This window comes from Hylobates moloch, unplaced genomic scaffold (assembly GCF_009828535.3).
Source record: "Hylobates moloch isolate HMO894 unplaced genomic scaffold, HMol_V3 SCAFFOLD_8, whole genome shotgun sequence".
In the NCBI taxonomy this organism is placed as follows: domain Eukaryota; kingdom Metazoa; phylum Chordata; class Mammalia; order Primates; family Hylobatidae; genus Hylobates; species Hylobates moloch.
Window position 1 is genome coordinate 89,017,383 of NW_026652283.1, and position 14,390 is coordinate 89,031,772.

Consider the following 14,390-nt stretch of genomic DNA (forward strand, 5'->3'; position numbering starts at 1 on the left):
CTAAACATGGAAAGGAACAACCAGTACCAGCCACTGCAAAAACATGCTAAATTGTAAAGACCATCGAGGCTAGGAAGAAACTGCATCAACTAACGAGCAAAATAACCAACTAACATCACAATGACAGGATCAAATTCACACATAACAATATTAACTTTAAATGTAAATGGGCTAAATGCTCCAATTAAAAGACACAGACTGGCAAATTGGATAAGGAGTCAAGACCCATCAGTGTGCTGTATTCAGGAAACCCTTCTCACATGCAGAGACACACATAGACTCAAAATAAAGGGATGGAGGAAGATCTACCAAGCAAATGGAAAACAAAAAAAGGCAGGGGTTGCAATCCTAGTCTCTGATAAAATAGACTTTAAGCCAACAAAGATCAAAAGAGACAAAGAAGGCCATTACATAATGGTAAAGGGATCAATACAACAAGAAGAGCTAACTATCCTAAATATGTATGCACCCAACACAGGAGCACCCAGATTCATAAAGCAAGTCCTGAGTGACCTACAAAGAGACTTAAACTCCCACACAATAATAATGGGAGATTTTAACACCTCACTGTCAACATTAGACAGATCAACAAGACAGAAAGTTAACAAGGACGCGCAGGAATTGAACTCAGCTCTGCACCAAGTGGACCTAATAGACATCTACAGAATTCACCACCCCAAATCAACAGAATAAGTATACATTTTTTTCAGCACCACACCACACCTATTCCAAAATTGACCACATAGTTGGAAGTAAAGCTCTCCTCAGCAAATGTAAAAGAACAGAAATTATAACAAACTGTCTCTCAGACCACAGTGCAATCAAACTAGAACTCAGGATTAAGAAACTCACTCAAAACTGCTCAACTACATGGAAACTGAACAACCTGCTCCTGAATGACTACTGGGTAAATAATGAAATGAAGGCAGAAATAAAGATGTTCTTTGAAACCAAGGAGAACAAAGACACAACATACCAGAATCTCTGGGACACATTCAAAGCAGTGTGTAGAGGGAAATTTATAGCACTAAATGCCCACAAGAGAAAGCAGGAAAGATCCAAAATTGACACCCTAACATCACAATTAAAAGAACTAGAAAAGCAAGAGCAAACACATTCAAAAGCTAGCAGAAGGCAAGAAATAACTAAAATCTGAGCAGAACTGAAGGAAATAGAGACACAAAAAACCCTTCAAAAATTAATGAATCCAGGAGGTGGTTTTTTGAAAAGATCAACAAAATTGATAGACCACTAGCAAGACTAATGAAGAAAAGAGAGAAGAATCAAATAGACACAATAAAAAATGATAAAGGGGATATCACCACTGATCCCACAGAAATACAATCTACCATCAGAGAATACTATAAACACCTCTATGCAAATAAACTAGAAAATCTAGAAGAAATGGATAAATTCCTTGACAAATACACCCTCCCAAGACTAAACCAGGAAGAAGCTGAATCCTGAATAGACCAATAACAGGCTCTGAAATTGAGGCAATAATCAATAGCTTATCAACAAAAAAAACGCCAGGACCAGATGGATTCACAGTCAAATTCTACCAGAGGTACAAGGAGGAGCTGGTACCATTCCTTTTGAAACTATTCCAATCAATAGAAAAATAGGGAATCCTCCCTAACTCATTTTATGAGGCCAGCATCATCCTGATACCAAAGCCTGGCAGAGACACAACCAAAAAAGAGAATTTTAGACCAATATCCTTGATGAACATTGATGCAAAAATCCTCAATAAAATACTGGCAAACCAAATCCAGCAGCACATCAAAAAGCTTATCCACCATGATCAAGTGGGCTTCATCCCTGGGATGCAAGGCTGGTTCAACATACGCAAATCAATAAATGTAATCCAGCATATAAACAGAACCAAAGACAAAAACCACATGATTATCTCAATAGCTGCAGAAAAGGCCTTTGACAAAATTCAACAACCCTTCATGCTAAAAACTCTCAATAAATTAGGTATTGATGGGACATATCTCAATATAATAAGAGCTATCTATGACAAACCCACAGCCAATATCATACTGAATGGGCAAAAACTGGAAGCATTCCCTTTGAAAACTGGCACAAGACAGGGATGCCCTCTCTCACCACTCCTATTCAACGTATTGTTGGAAGTTCTGGCCAGGGCAATCAGGCAGGAGAAGGAAATAAAGGGTATTCAATTAGGAAAAGAGGAAGTCAAATTGTCCCTGTTTGCAGATGATATGATTGTATATCTAGAAAACCTCATTGTCTCAGCCCAAAATCTCCTTAAGCTGATAAGCAACTTCAGCAAAGTCTCAGGATACAAAATCAATGTACAAAAATCACAAGCATTCTTGTACACCAATAACAGCCAAACAGAGAGCCAAATCATGAGTGAACTCCCATTCACAATTGCTTCAAAGAGAATAAAAATACCTAGGAATCCAACTTACAAGGGATGTGAAGGACCTCTTCATGGAGAACTACAAACCACTGCTCAATGAAATAAAAGAGGATACAAAGAAATGGAAGAACATTCCATGCTCATGGTTTGGAAGAATCAATATCGTGAAAATGGCCATACTGCCCAAGGTAATTTATAGATTCAATGCCATCCCCATCAAGCTACCAATGACTTTCTTCACAGAATTGGAAAAAACTACTTTAAAGTTCATATGGAACCAAAAAAGAACCTGCATTGCCAAGTCAATCCTAAGCCAAAAGAACAAAGCTGGAGGCATCACACTACCTGACTTCAAACTATACTACAAGGCTACAGTAACCAAAACAGCATGGTACTGGTACCACAACAGAGACATAGATCAATGGAACAGAACAGAGCCCTCAGAAATAATGCCGCATATCTACAACTATCTCATCTTTGACAAACCTGATAAAAACAAGCAACGGGAAAAAGATTCCCTATTTAATAAATGTTGCTGGGAAAACTGGCTAGCCATATGTAGAAAGCTGAAACTGGATCCCTTCCTTACACCTTATACAAAAATTAATTCAAGATGGATTAAAGACTTAAATGTTAGACCTGAAACCATAAAAACCCTAGAAGAAAACCTAGGCAATACCATTCAGGACATAGGCGTGGGCAAGGGCTTCATGTCTAAAACACCAAAAGTAATGGCAACAAAAGCCAAAATTGACAAATTGGATCTAATTAAACTAAAGAGCTTCTGCACAGCAAAAGAAACCACCACCAGAGTGAACAGGCAACACACAGAATGGGAGAAATTTTTTGCAACCTACTCATCTGACAAAAGGCTAATATCCAGAATCTACAATGAACTCAAACAAATTTACAAGAAAAAAACAACCCCATCAAAAAGTGGGCAAAGGACATGAACAGACACTTCTCAAAAGAAGACATTTATGCAGCCAAAAAACATGCAAAAATGCTCATCATCACTGGCCATCAGAGAAATGCAAATCAAAACCACAATGAGATACCATCTCACACCAGTTAGAATGTTGATCATTAAAAAGTCAGGAAACAACAGGTGCTGGAGAGGATGTGGAGAAATAGGAACAGTTTTACACTGTTGGTGGGACTGTAAACTAGTTCAACCATTGTGGAAGTCAGTGTGGCAATTCCTCAGGGATCTAGAACTAGAAGTACCATTTGACCCAGCCATCCCATTACTGGGTATATACCCAAAGGACTATAAATCATGCTGCTATAAAGACGCACGCACACTTATGTTTATTGCGGCACTATTCACAATAGCAAAGACTTGGAACCAACCCAAATGTCCAACAAGGATAGACTGGATTAAGAAAATGTGGTACATATACACCATGGAATACTATGCAGCCATAAAAAATGATGAGTTCATGTCCTTTGTAGGGACATGTATGAAAGTGGAAACCATCATTCCCAGTAAACTATCGCAAGGACTTCATGTCTAAAACACCAAAAGCAATGGCAACAAAAGCCAAAATTGACAAATGGGATCTAATTAAACTAAAGAGCTTCTGCACAGCAAAAGAAACCACCATCAGAGTGAACAGGCAACCTACAGAATGGGAGAACCAAACACTGCATGTTCTCACTCATAGGTGGGAATTGAACAATGAGAACACATGGACACAGGAAGGGGAACATCACGCTCCGGGGACTGTTGTGGGGTGGGGAGGAGTGGGGAGGGAGAGCATTAGGAGATATACCTAATGCTAAATGACGAGTTAATGGGTGGAGCACACCAACATGGCACATGGATACATATGTAACAAACCTGCATATTGTGCACATGTACCCTAAAACTTAAAGTATAATAATAATTTTTTTAAAAAAAGAAAAAATATTTCACCATAGCAATGCAAATTGATAGCTTATCTTTACAGGTGCAGTCACCCCGCCCATCAGACACAAATGCATATCTGATTCTTCCCCTGCCCCATTTTTTCTATATTATCTGCTATAAAAATGCAGATTCCCTGCATTTTTCCTCTGCCCCATTTGTCTATGTCATCTGATGTAAAAAAAAAAATGCAGATTCGCTGAGCCGGACAAAGGCATGAATGACTGTTTTTCCCTACCCCCCTCTTACTTCTTAATAGCCTGCCCTTTCCATTTTAAATTTCGAGCCCTCAAAATCATCTTTGTAGAAAGACATTGACTGTCTCCTGCATGCACATCCTTAACTTTGGCAAATAAACCTCATAAAATGATAGAGACTTGTCTCGTTATTTTTCTCAATTGACAGTTTTTAAGCAAAAGAGCCAACAGTCCTTTCTGTATAATTTCTAGAGTTCATGCAAATTATTTACTGTCTCTTCCTTTGCTACATTTAGGAGTAGCTGCTGACTTTTTTCAGGAACACAGCATTAATGGCTAATGAAAAATTTAAGGAAGAGTGAATATGGACTGAAAACAGAATAAGAATTGTTACACCTCAACCAGACCTTAATCTTCCATTTACATATTTTTATTTCTCTTATATCAAACCTGCTTCCTACAAGGAGCTAGAGATACAGTTGGGAGAATATACCCACGTATTAAAGAGGTATATAGCAGGTAGGATGTTACTCACTTAGTTTTAGAACCCTGTCCCTACTGCTAAACGAACCCTTAATAGCAGCTACACCGTTAGGATGTCCTGATCCAACATCGAAGTTGTAAACTCTGTTGTCAATATGGATTCTAGAATGGGATTGCGCTGTTATCCCTAAGGTAATTTATTCCATTGATCAAATTATTGGGTCAATGTGTATTAACTCACTAAGACTAGTGCGGTCTTAGTTTAGGTTGTTTGGAGGTTGAATTATGCTCCAAGTTCACCCCTACCAAAATTTTTAATGCAGGGATAGTAGGCTAGGGCTTGTAGGCTTGTTTGAGTTTTTATTTGCATTAATGAATTAAAGCTCCATAGGGTTTTCTCGTCTTATTTGTTTATATCCGCCTCTTCACGAATAGGTCAATTTCACTGATTAAAAGTAAGAGACAGCTGAACCTTCATATGACCATTCATACAAGTCCCTATTTAAGGAACAAGTGATTATGCTATCTTTGCACGGTCAGGATACCGTGGCTGTTGAACATATGTCACTGGGCAGGCAGTGATTCTAATACTGGTAATGCTAGAGGTGATGTTTTTGGTAAACAAGCGGGGAAAGATTTGCCGAGTTCCTTTTACTTTTTGTAATCTCTCCTTAGAGCATACCTGTGTTGGGTTAACAGTGTAAATAATAGGGTGCTTATTATATCAGTTATTAATATTAGGCTGTTAACTGTCAGTGGGTTATTCTGGTCTGATGTAAGCTTATGCAATAGAGAATGTCTTCATGTTACCTATATTAACATTATTGCTTCTGTTAATAGATTAGTCCAGTGTGATGTTATGAGTTCAGTAGAGTGATTGGAATTTAAGATAGTTAGATGTTGAGCTTAAACGCTTTCTTAATTGGTGGCTGTTTTGGGCCAACTATGGTGGTAATATTTTTTACTCTCTGTAGGAAGGTTGTTTCCAAGGGTCTAAAGGGCTGTCCCTCTTTAGACTAACAGTTAAACTGACAGGGAGATTAAGTAATTCTGTGGGTAAGTTTAAAGCTGAACTAAGATTCTGTCTTGGACAACCAGCTATCAACAGGCTTGGTAGGCTTGTCACCGCTACTCATGAATCTTCCCACTATTTTGCCACATAGGTGAATGTGTTCTTTCAGCTGTTCTTGGGTAGTTCGTCTGGTTTTGGGGGACTTGGCTAAAGTTCTCTGTGTATAGTTATTTCTAGTTAATACATTATGCAGAAGGTATAAGGGCTTGTCTTTGCTTTTTAGTGCTTGACACAGTTCTTTCATCTTTCCTTTACTGTACTATGTCTATTGTGCCAGGGTAAAAATTTCTATCGCCTATACTTTTGTCTAAGGTAAATGGTTTAAGATAGTTGATAATATTTTTAGCAAGGTTTGGGGCTAGAGTTGGCTCAAAGTGATTAGGTCATGATGAAATCTTCTGGGTGTAAGCCGGATGCTTTGGGTTAAGCTACATTTTGGTATGTCCAAGCGCAATTTCCAGTACACTTACCATGTTACGACTTATTTCCTCTATACTTGCCTAGAAAGTTATTAGTAATAGTGATTTCTAGAGTAACATTTGAGGAGGGTGACCAGTGGTGTGTGTGTGCTTCATGGCCTTATTCAAGCAAGCACTCTGCTCTTGGTTTACTGCTAAATCCACCATCCAGTCAAATCCAACAGACCATAAGACCATAAGACCATGGAGGAAGGATACTTTTTGGGGGTTCTGATGTGGGAGCTACAGAAGGAAAGGCTGCAGAATGGAGGTACCATCAACAGTGAAAGCGTTGAACATTAAGACAGAGATGACATTTACCATCAAATCCTTGGTGGTGCCTTTCCTTTCCTTAGTCCTGTTTGTTGAGGAGCCTTGGAGAATGAAGTTGTGGTTAAATGTTTTAATGGTAGTCACTGAAGATGTCTCAATTTTTTCAGCTAAAAAGAAATGGGAAAAAATGTTACCCAGAAGATGGACTGATTGTTAAGGAAAAAACAAGGTGGTCAGATTACTCAGACTTTTGTTCTAGACTTGGAATCTCATTCCTGTACTGTGCTTGATTGACTATGGGATCTTTTTGTTTTGTGTTTATTTTTATGATGGACAAATAAGTCAGGGCATCATTGATAGCTTTCTGTGGAACGATAACTTAGAGATAACCCAGTACAGTTCATAAATACATATGGGCAGTCCTGAAATAGAAAAGGTTCTAAAACTTGCAAATTTTTACAACTTTGGAGCCAAAAGAAACTGATTATAAAACCTGACCTGAACTGACATGAGGCCATTTAATGTTGTTGTCCATCTCATGGAGTGCAAATGTTCTTGTGCTCTGCTGTAAGGATATTAATGTGTTTGATTTTCAGATGCTGCCTAGATGCCATGGGGGGTGTTAAGAAATATATAGCACATATGCTATATTACCTTTCTAATGCCCAACAAATTATGAAGCACATATGGACCCAAGGGTTTCAAATAAAGGACTGTGAATCTGTGATAAATTTTGACTGCATACAGTTTTGTAGATTATAAACATTCAATAAATGTTTGTTAAATGATCAATAGCAGAACCAAGGCCCAAATGCACATTTTTGGACTTTCTACTCCTCTGATTTGTAAATCTAAATTTCTAGTTTGGCATCACCCTTTTGTGGCTTCTGAACCCAGGGCATTTGTTGAAAATGTCCATTAGATAAAGGCGACCTGATTGGCATTGCCAGAATCCTTTCTAGATTGGACACTGTGGAAGATACTTTTGGTGTTCTGTTCACTTCTCTTTGACAGTCACCATTTCAGCATATTCCAACAGATCCTACAGCAAGTACCACCACTCTGTCTTGGCTCATGCATGGGGCAGGTCAGAAGTACCAGGGAGTTAATGCCCCTAGAAATAACTCTCAGCCAGAGATGGATGGGAGTTTTAGAACAAATATCCCATCTCCCTGCCCTTTGGGCAGAAAACTCTGAGGTGCAGCCAACATTGTCTCCCAGAGGTCACCAGGAGGACTTAGTCTTATTTGCCCAAAGAAATAACTCCTAATTCAAGTTCCCTGTATTGATTGACTTAATTTCTTTCTCTGAATCATTTGTCTTCTTCTCTAGCAGTGCACCTTCCAAACAAGCTATTTTCACTCCAATCCTTGTCCCAGGGTTTGCTTCTGGGGGGACCCAAATCAAGACAGACAGACAAGAGCAATTCTGTGTGAGAACGCTCCATTAGATCTAATTCTCAAACTCAGGTCTCTGTGTTACCCAAAGTAAATGATTCAGGCTTAATTTTTTGGTAGCTTCGTGGTTTTAATTTAGCATACCTTTCACCGGTGGAGCAGGCAGTTTCCTCCTTTGCTGCCTTGATGTATCTATGGTTTGTACCTACAAACAGAACACAATGAGCAATATACCTTTGCAGAGCCAAAGATATTTTATCTTCTAAGTTTTCCAAGCCATGTAACATTCCAACAGAGGGAGAAAGGGGCAAACACACCTGGGTCCTTTGCTTCTGATCCCGTCTTCTTGTGAAGCGCACACATGGTGCTATGTTTAATCCTGCAATGGTCAGGGCTGAAATCCGGCTCTCAATATCAGAAATCTTAAAGCAACAGAAAGACAAGATTGGCAGGGAGAAAATACGGAAGGGGAAAGTATTTCTTAAAAGCGTTAAGAATTTATAAAGACAAATCTGCTTTGATGTATGCTCATTCATTCATTCAACTTCTACCAAACACTTCTCTATCTAGTGTGTAGCAAGAAAATAAAACACAGGCCTTCCTTTATAAATTTAAATTTCTAGTTTGTTAGCTCTAGAGCATGTCAACAATCCTGTCAGAGTATGTCTGGGGATAAATGAAAGCCTGGGGACATGATGGGGACCCTGGCCCAGTGCCACCTGGCTCAGCATGGGGGTGAGGAGTGGTCAGGGAAGTCATAGGATTTATATGTTCTGTCATAGTCATTTATATGTCCTGCTTTCTTCTTCTATAACTTCATGAATCCAAAACCACAGCACCAGGTTTTAGAAGGGAGGCCTAGCAGCCCTCGGTTCAAGTCCATCTCCTCCATTAAGAAGCCAACAAGCCTTGAGAAACTCTCTCCCCTCTTTGGGCATCATTTTCCTGATTTGTAACATGGGAAGGTCAAGAGAGAGCTCAGATTTTCTTCCAGCAGAGTCTGAATGCAGAAATGGAAAGTAAGAACCCACTTACTGCCCAGAGAGAACCCTGGTCCTCCCCTGTCTCCAGAAATGAAGATATTGTCCCTGCTCTTAGAAAAGGGCATTATTATGTGCCAGGAACCATGCTAAGTGTTTTAAATAAATGAACTCATTCATGTCTCAAAATAATTCTATGAAGTAAGTACCATTATCTTGGTTTCACAGATAAGGAAACTGGCTCACAGGGATAAGTGATACACCCATCATCTCACAGCCAATCTGGGCAGTGCATGGAATTCATGTCAGTGGCCATGCTCTTGTCACATTGCCACAGTCTGAGAGGATGTGCCAACATCCAGCATGGGGGACGCTGGAAAAGGCAGGGAAAGGCTAGCAGAGTCAAGGGAAGAGGTCAAGATTCTGCTGAGTTGGTACATTCTGAGTGTTGTTAGGGAATCAAACAATAAGCTGATGGTAGATCCCAGCCAGTGTGTGTGTGTGCTCCACACATGAGGTCTCCATTGCCTCCCAGCCCTCCACAATTCTGTGCTACTCAAGACAAATTTGAATTCTGCTGTCATTTACTGAGGGCTTCTTTGAACAACGTCTACTGTGATAGGAGCTATAGGAGGTACACAGAAAGATTGAAGGGTCAGCAAATTTGGAAGATGCATCCCCTACCCCTAAGGGGTGGCAGTCATGGTCAGGAAAGGAGAAGGAGGTAGGTGAAGGCCAAGTCTGTGGCAGCTGGTAAGAGAATACAAGCTACTTAGTAGCCAGCCCCAGTAGGCGCCACTTGAGTCCTGCCCTTCCTGGTCCCCAGATGCCTTTCTGTTCTTAATCTTCAAATTTCACATTAAGAACTACATTCTTTTGGTTTATGAACCAATAAATTGCACAAGCCTCTGAGAAAAGTTGCAGGCTAAGCTTTTACCAGTCATAAGCAACTGGTGTGGATTAGACGCTCACATTCTTCCCTGGAGGTAGTTTTGATGGAGGACCTTGCTCAGAGGGCCCTGGGAAAGACAAGGTCAATGGGAAAGCAAGCTGCTGACCTCTTCATTTGTGGACTATCAGGTTCTGGAATAAGAAAAGGCTAATTTTTCAAGTTTCAGTCCTTAGGACAAAGGACAAAGAAAGAGGAGGCTACTGAGGGCTGATTTTGCCTGTATCTTATCTCTCTATGTAATTATGTCCCACTTCTAGAACTGCATGTCCAAGGAGCTATACATTTGCTAGAAGGGGATGACCAGTTCAGCTCTGAGTTTCCTGGGAGCCAAAGCCAAGAGCTCCATGTCCACAAGATCGAAGACCAAGTACTCAGAAGAACAGCTTTTCCTGACACTAGGAGTTAAGAGAAGCTTTCTCCAGGAACCCTCATAGAGACAACCTTGCATGAGGCAGTGGACAGCACCCTTAGCATGCTCCACAAGGGTCATTCTGCAGTCTCTTTCAGCACTGGATAACAGCACTGTGTCTCAAAGGTAGACTCTAAGTTGATAGCATCCTTAGACTCTGTCCTAATATCACCAAGAACACAATTTAGCATATGTACCCTCCTCAATGGGCACCCTCCTATCATCCTGCAAGAAATCCTCTGTGAGACTAGATTTTGGATGAGAACAGACAACAGGGAGTTGGAGGCTTCATTCTCTGGCACCAGTTAGCCTGGTGGGGAGAATTTCCGCATGCCTGGAGGTGCAGTAGAGATAATCCACAAAGCTGAAGGCAGGGTCAACAACCTCCCATGCAAGTTAAGGACACCTAGGCAAGTGCGTGTATGCCTGAGGGCAGGACCAACACATTTCCCAAGAAACCACAGAGCACAGACTGGTTAAGAATGTGGGCTGTTTGGCACGGTGGATCACGCCTGTAATCCCAGCACTTTGGGAGGCCAAGGCTGGTGGATCACTTGAGGTCAGGAGTTTGAGACCAGCCTGACCAATGTGATGAAACCCCGTCTCTACTAAAAATACAAAAATTAGCAGGACGTGGTGGTACATGCCTGTAATCCCAGCTACTCGGGAGGCTGAGGCAAGAGAATCACTTGAACCCAGGAGGCGGAGATTGCAGTGAGCCAAGATTGTGCCATTGCATCCCAGCCTGGGTGACAGAGTGAGACTCTGTCTCAAAAGAAGAAAAAGAGTGTGGTCTATGAGGTCACAAAATTTGGATTAAAATCCTGGTTTTATCACTTTCTAGGTATTTGAACTTGGGTAAATTTCCTCAGATATAAAAGGAGAATAGTAGCAGTAGCTCACTTATGGGGTTGCTGAAAAAAATAAATACAATAATGTGGTAAACCATTAAGGACAAATACCTAGTACAAAATAATGCTCACAGAACATTGGGGATTATTGATAACATTATTGTAATATTTAAAAATAAATGAAAAATTAATAGGCACACATTTAAACACATGGAAAATGGACATTTGGAACTCTAGAGTTTTCTGCCATAAAACATGGCTCCAATAATTTAAGTCTAGAAAAATGTGGAAGGAGGAATAACTATCCAATAAAGAGGGAATAATTATCCAATAAAATCCTCCCAAACACCCATAAATATTACTTCCTGCAAAATCATTCAAGAAGTATTTGCTACACAATGTAACAGAAAACAAGTGATTTGATTCTACTTTATATAACTTTGACAATAAATTGATTAAGTCTTGGGTGAAATTTATGGAAAATAATTTTTTTTTGAGGAGAATTGCTGTTCAGCCATTCTTACTGATAATAGTCAACAGGGCCATCTATCTGATGAGCTCATTTCTAGTTCACAGCATTGACCCATCCACAGAGTGGAGAATTGTGCCCTTTCATTCTCTAGAGTGGTTAATGATGTCAGGAGTTGTATTTTTGACTCAATAAAGTGAAAATATTTACTTTTAAAATAATTATCACCTAAGAGTGTCATCTTCTCTGTGAAATGAAAATAAAATCTCGGGACCCCCAATTCACTATGCCAAAAGGGAGAAGTTTGGAAGCTGAGTCACAACCCGCTCCCCGCTGCCCCCCAAAACTGCCTTTCCTTTTGTTCCTAAACTGATAGCTACAGATAGAAGGCCACATGTCTTCACAGCTTCCATCACCCTGACAATGTAAATTAATAGCTTATCTTCATGGGTTACAGGACAAGAGGAGACTAGAAATTGTCCCCTCATCCACCTGAAAATAAATGCATATTTGACTGCTTCCTCTACTCTCTGTTTACTTTTACTTTATCTTATGTAAAGCACAGATTTACTGAGTGCAAGATGAATACATAATTGATCATTCCCTTTACCCCTCCTTTTCATGTGCAATGGGCAGATTCACAAGAATGTCACCAAACCCTCCCTCTTTCCCTCCATCCCTTTCCACTCCTGCCCACTTTTCCCCTTTAAATATTGAAACCCTCAAAATCCTGTTTGGAAAAAGTACGAGCCACAGATCCTACTGTGGTTTCTGTCTCTTCTTTTCTGGGTGCCTCCTAAATCTTGGCCAAAAAGAAAAAAAAAAAACCCTCTAAAATGACTGAGACTCACTTCAGTCATTTTCTTTGATTTATGTCTCTATCCAGATATGGTTTTATTGACCACAGTTCTCCCAATGATTCAGTTTTAAGATGCAGGATCTGTCGCAGGGGCTTACACCTGTAATCCCAGCACTTTGGGAGGCCGAGGTGGGTGGATCGCCTGAGGTCAGGAGTTTGAGACCTGTCTGGCCAACATGGTGAAACCCCGTAAAAAAAAAAAAAAAAACAAAACAAACTGGTGTGGTGGTTGTAATCCGTTACTTGGAGGTGAGGAATTGCTTGAACCGGAGGTGAATTTGCAGTGACCAAATTATGCAATGAACCGGCCTGGGTGACAGATGAGATTTCTCTCAAAAAAAAAAAAAAAAAAAAAATCAGCAAACCAGGGTCTATATGAATTAGCGGAACCAGTGTCTCTCAAATTGAATAACAACCTTTTTTTTTTTTTTTTTTTTTTTGAGATGGATGGAGTGCAGTGGTGCGATCTTGGCTCACTGCAAGCTCCACCTCCCAGGTTCACGCCATTCTCCTGCCTCAGCCTCCTGAGTAGCTGGGACTACAGGCACCCACCACCATGCCCGGCTAATTTTTTGTATTTTTAGTAGAGACGGGGTTTCACCGCGTTAGCCAGAATGCTCTCGATCTCCTGACCTCGTGATCCACCCACCTCAGCCTCCCAAAGTGCTGGGATTACAGGTGTGAGCCACTGTGCCTGGCCCACATGGAGCCCTTTTAAAGAAAAAAATTGTCATGAGTCCCAAGAATATATCTATAGACCCTAGTTTGAAAATCAGTGGCTTAATCCATGGTCAATTTTGATTTACAGAGTCAAAGGCTACGGGAATATCTATGAAAACTTCAAACAGCCATGTTCACAAAGTTATAGAGACTATGTTAATCAGTTCTTCAATAGCCGTATCTAAATCCTGCCTGCTCCTCATGAAAAATATTGTCCTGAGAAATCTATGCTTCTAATTTCCTTCATTTGTTCACCCCATTTTTATTGTGTGCTAAATCTGTGCCAGGTATTGTGCTAGGCACTGGAGTTACATGTTAAGCCACACAGCTATACTTCTATTCTCATGGAGCTTTCAGTCTATAATGGGGAATATTACTTAATAATATTACTTAATAAGTTATCAACGATGTGACAAGGGTCAGAAAAGGATGGTCTTGGAGTAGAATGGAAACCTGTATAGTAGAGAGACCTATGTATGGGTCGGGACATTTCTCAAAGAGGAAACTGGTTTAAGGTTTAACGGGCAGTCCAATATATTATCAAGACTTTAATTTGGCAGAGAAGAGGACTACACTTTTAAAGGGAGAATTTGGTGGAATCCATCTGGAAGGACCGTATCCATGCAAACATGCTGGAGATGATGGGAGCTGATAGATACAATGGCTTTAAAGTGATTCTTGTAGAACATGGGGCTCCGTTTCATCCTGCAGGACCCATGTGGGCAGAGAGGAGAGTTCTCACCTGGAGTTCAGCATGGTGGACTTGGGCTGCAGCCGTGGCCACCTGGTCCTCCAGATCCGCCAGATGGGTTTCATCAGTGCCGCTGTGGATGCAGCGGGCGGCATCTTCCAGCTCAGTCAGCTGGCTCTCCAGTCCATACACAGTGCCTGCTGCCAGGTATACCTGTAGAGAGAGTGCTGCATTTGAGTTCATGTCTGCAGACCTGGGACTGGTTGGGGTCCCTTGAG

The 14,390-nt window shown here is 40.6% G+C and overlaps 1 protein-coding gene and 1 long non-coding RNA gene across 4 annotated transcripts in view; one reads left to right on the top strand and one right to left on the bottom strand.

Annotated features, from left to right (window-relative positions):
- The window catches only part of LOC116473634 (uncharacterized), a 223,686-nt gene extending 210,970 nt beyond the window's left edge, over positions 1–12,716 (top strand). The window contains exon 5 of the long non-coding RNA XR_009214388.1: positions 10,371–12,716. This is a non-coding gene — a long non-coding RNA (uncharacterized LOC116473634). The remainder of the gene's footprint in view (positions 1–10,370) is intronic.
- Positions 1–14,390, bottom strand: part of MYRIP (myosin VIIA and Rab interacting protein) — a 475,698-nt gene that overhangs the window by 18,611 nt on the left and 442,697 nt on the right. For all 3 annotated transcript variants that reach the window (XM_058441971.1, XM_032161998.2, XM_032161999.2), the window contains 4 exons: positions 14,164–14,325; positions 8,499–8,603; positions 8,326–8,386; positions 6,833–6,951 (listed from right to left, as the gene is read on the bottom strand). In XM_058441971.1, coding sequence (XP_058297954.1) covers positions 6,833–6,951; positions 8,326–8,386; positions 8,499–8,603; positions 14,164–14,325 — 447 coding nt within the window. The remainder of the gene's footprint in view (positions 1–6,832; positions 6,952–8,325; positions 8,387–8,498; positions 8,604–14,163; positions 14,326–14,390) is intronic.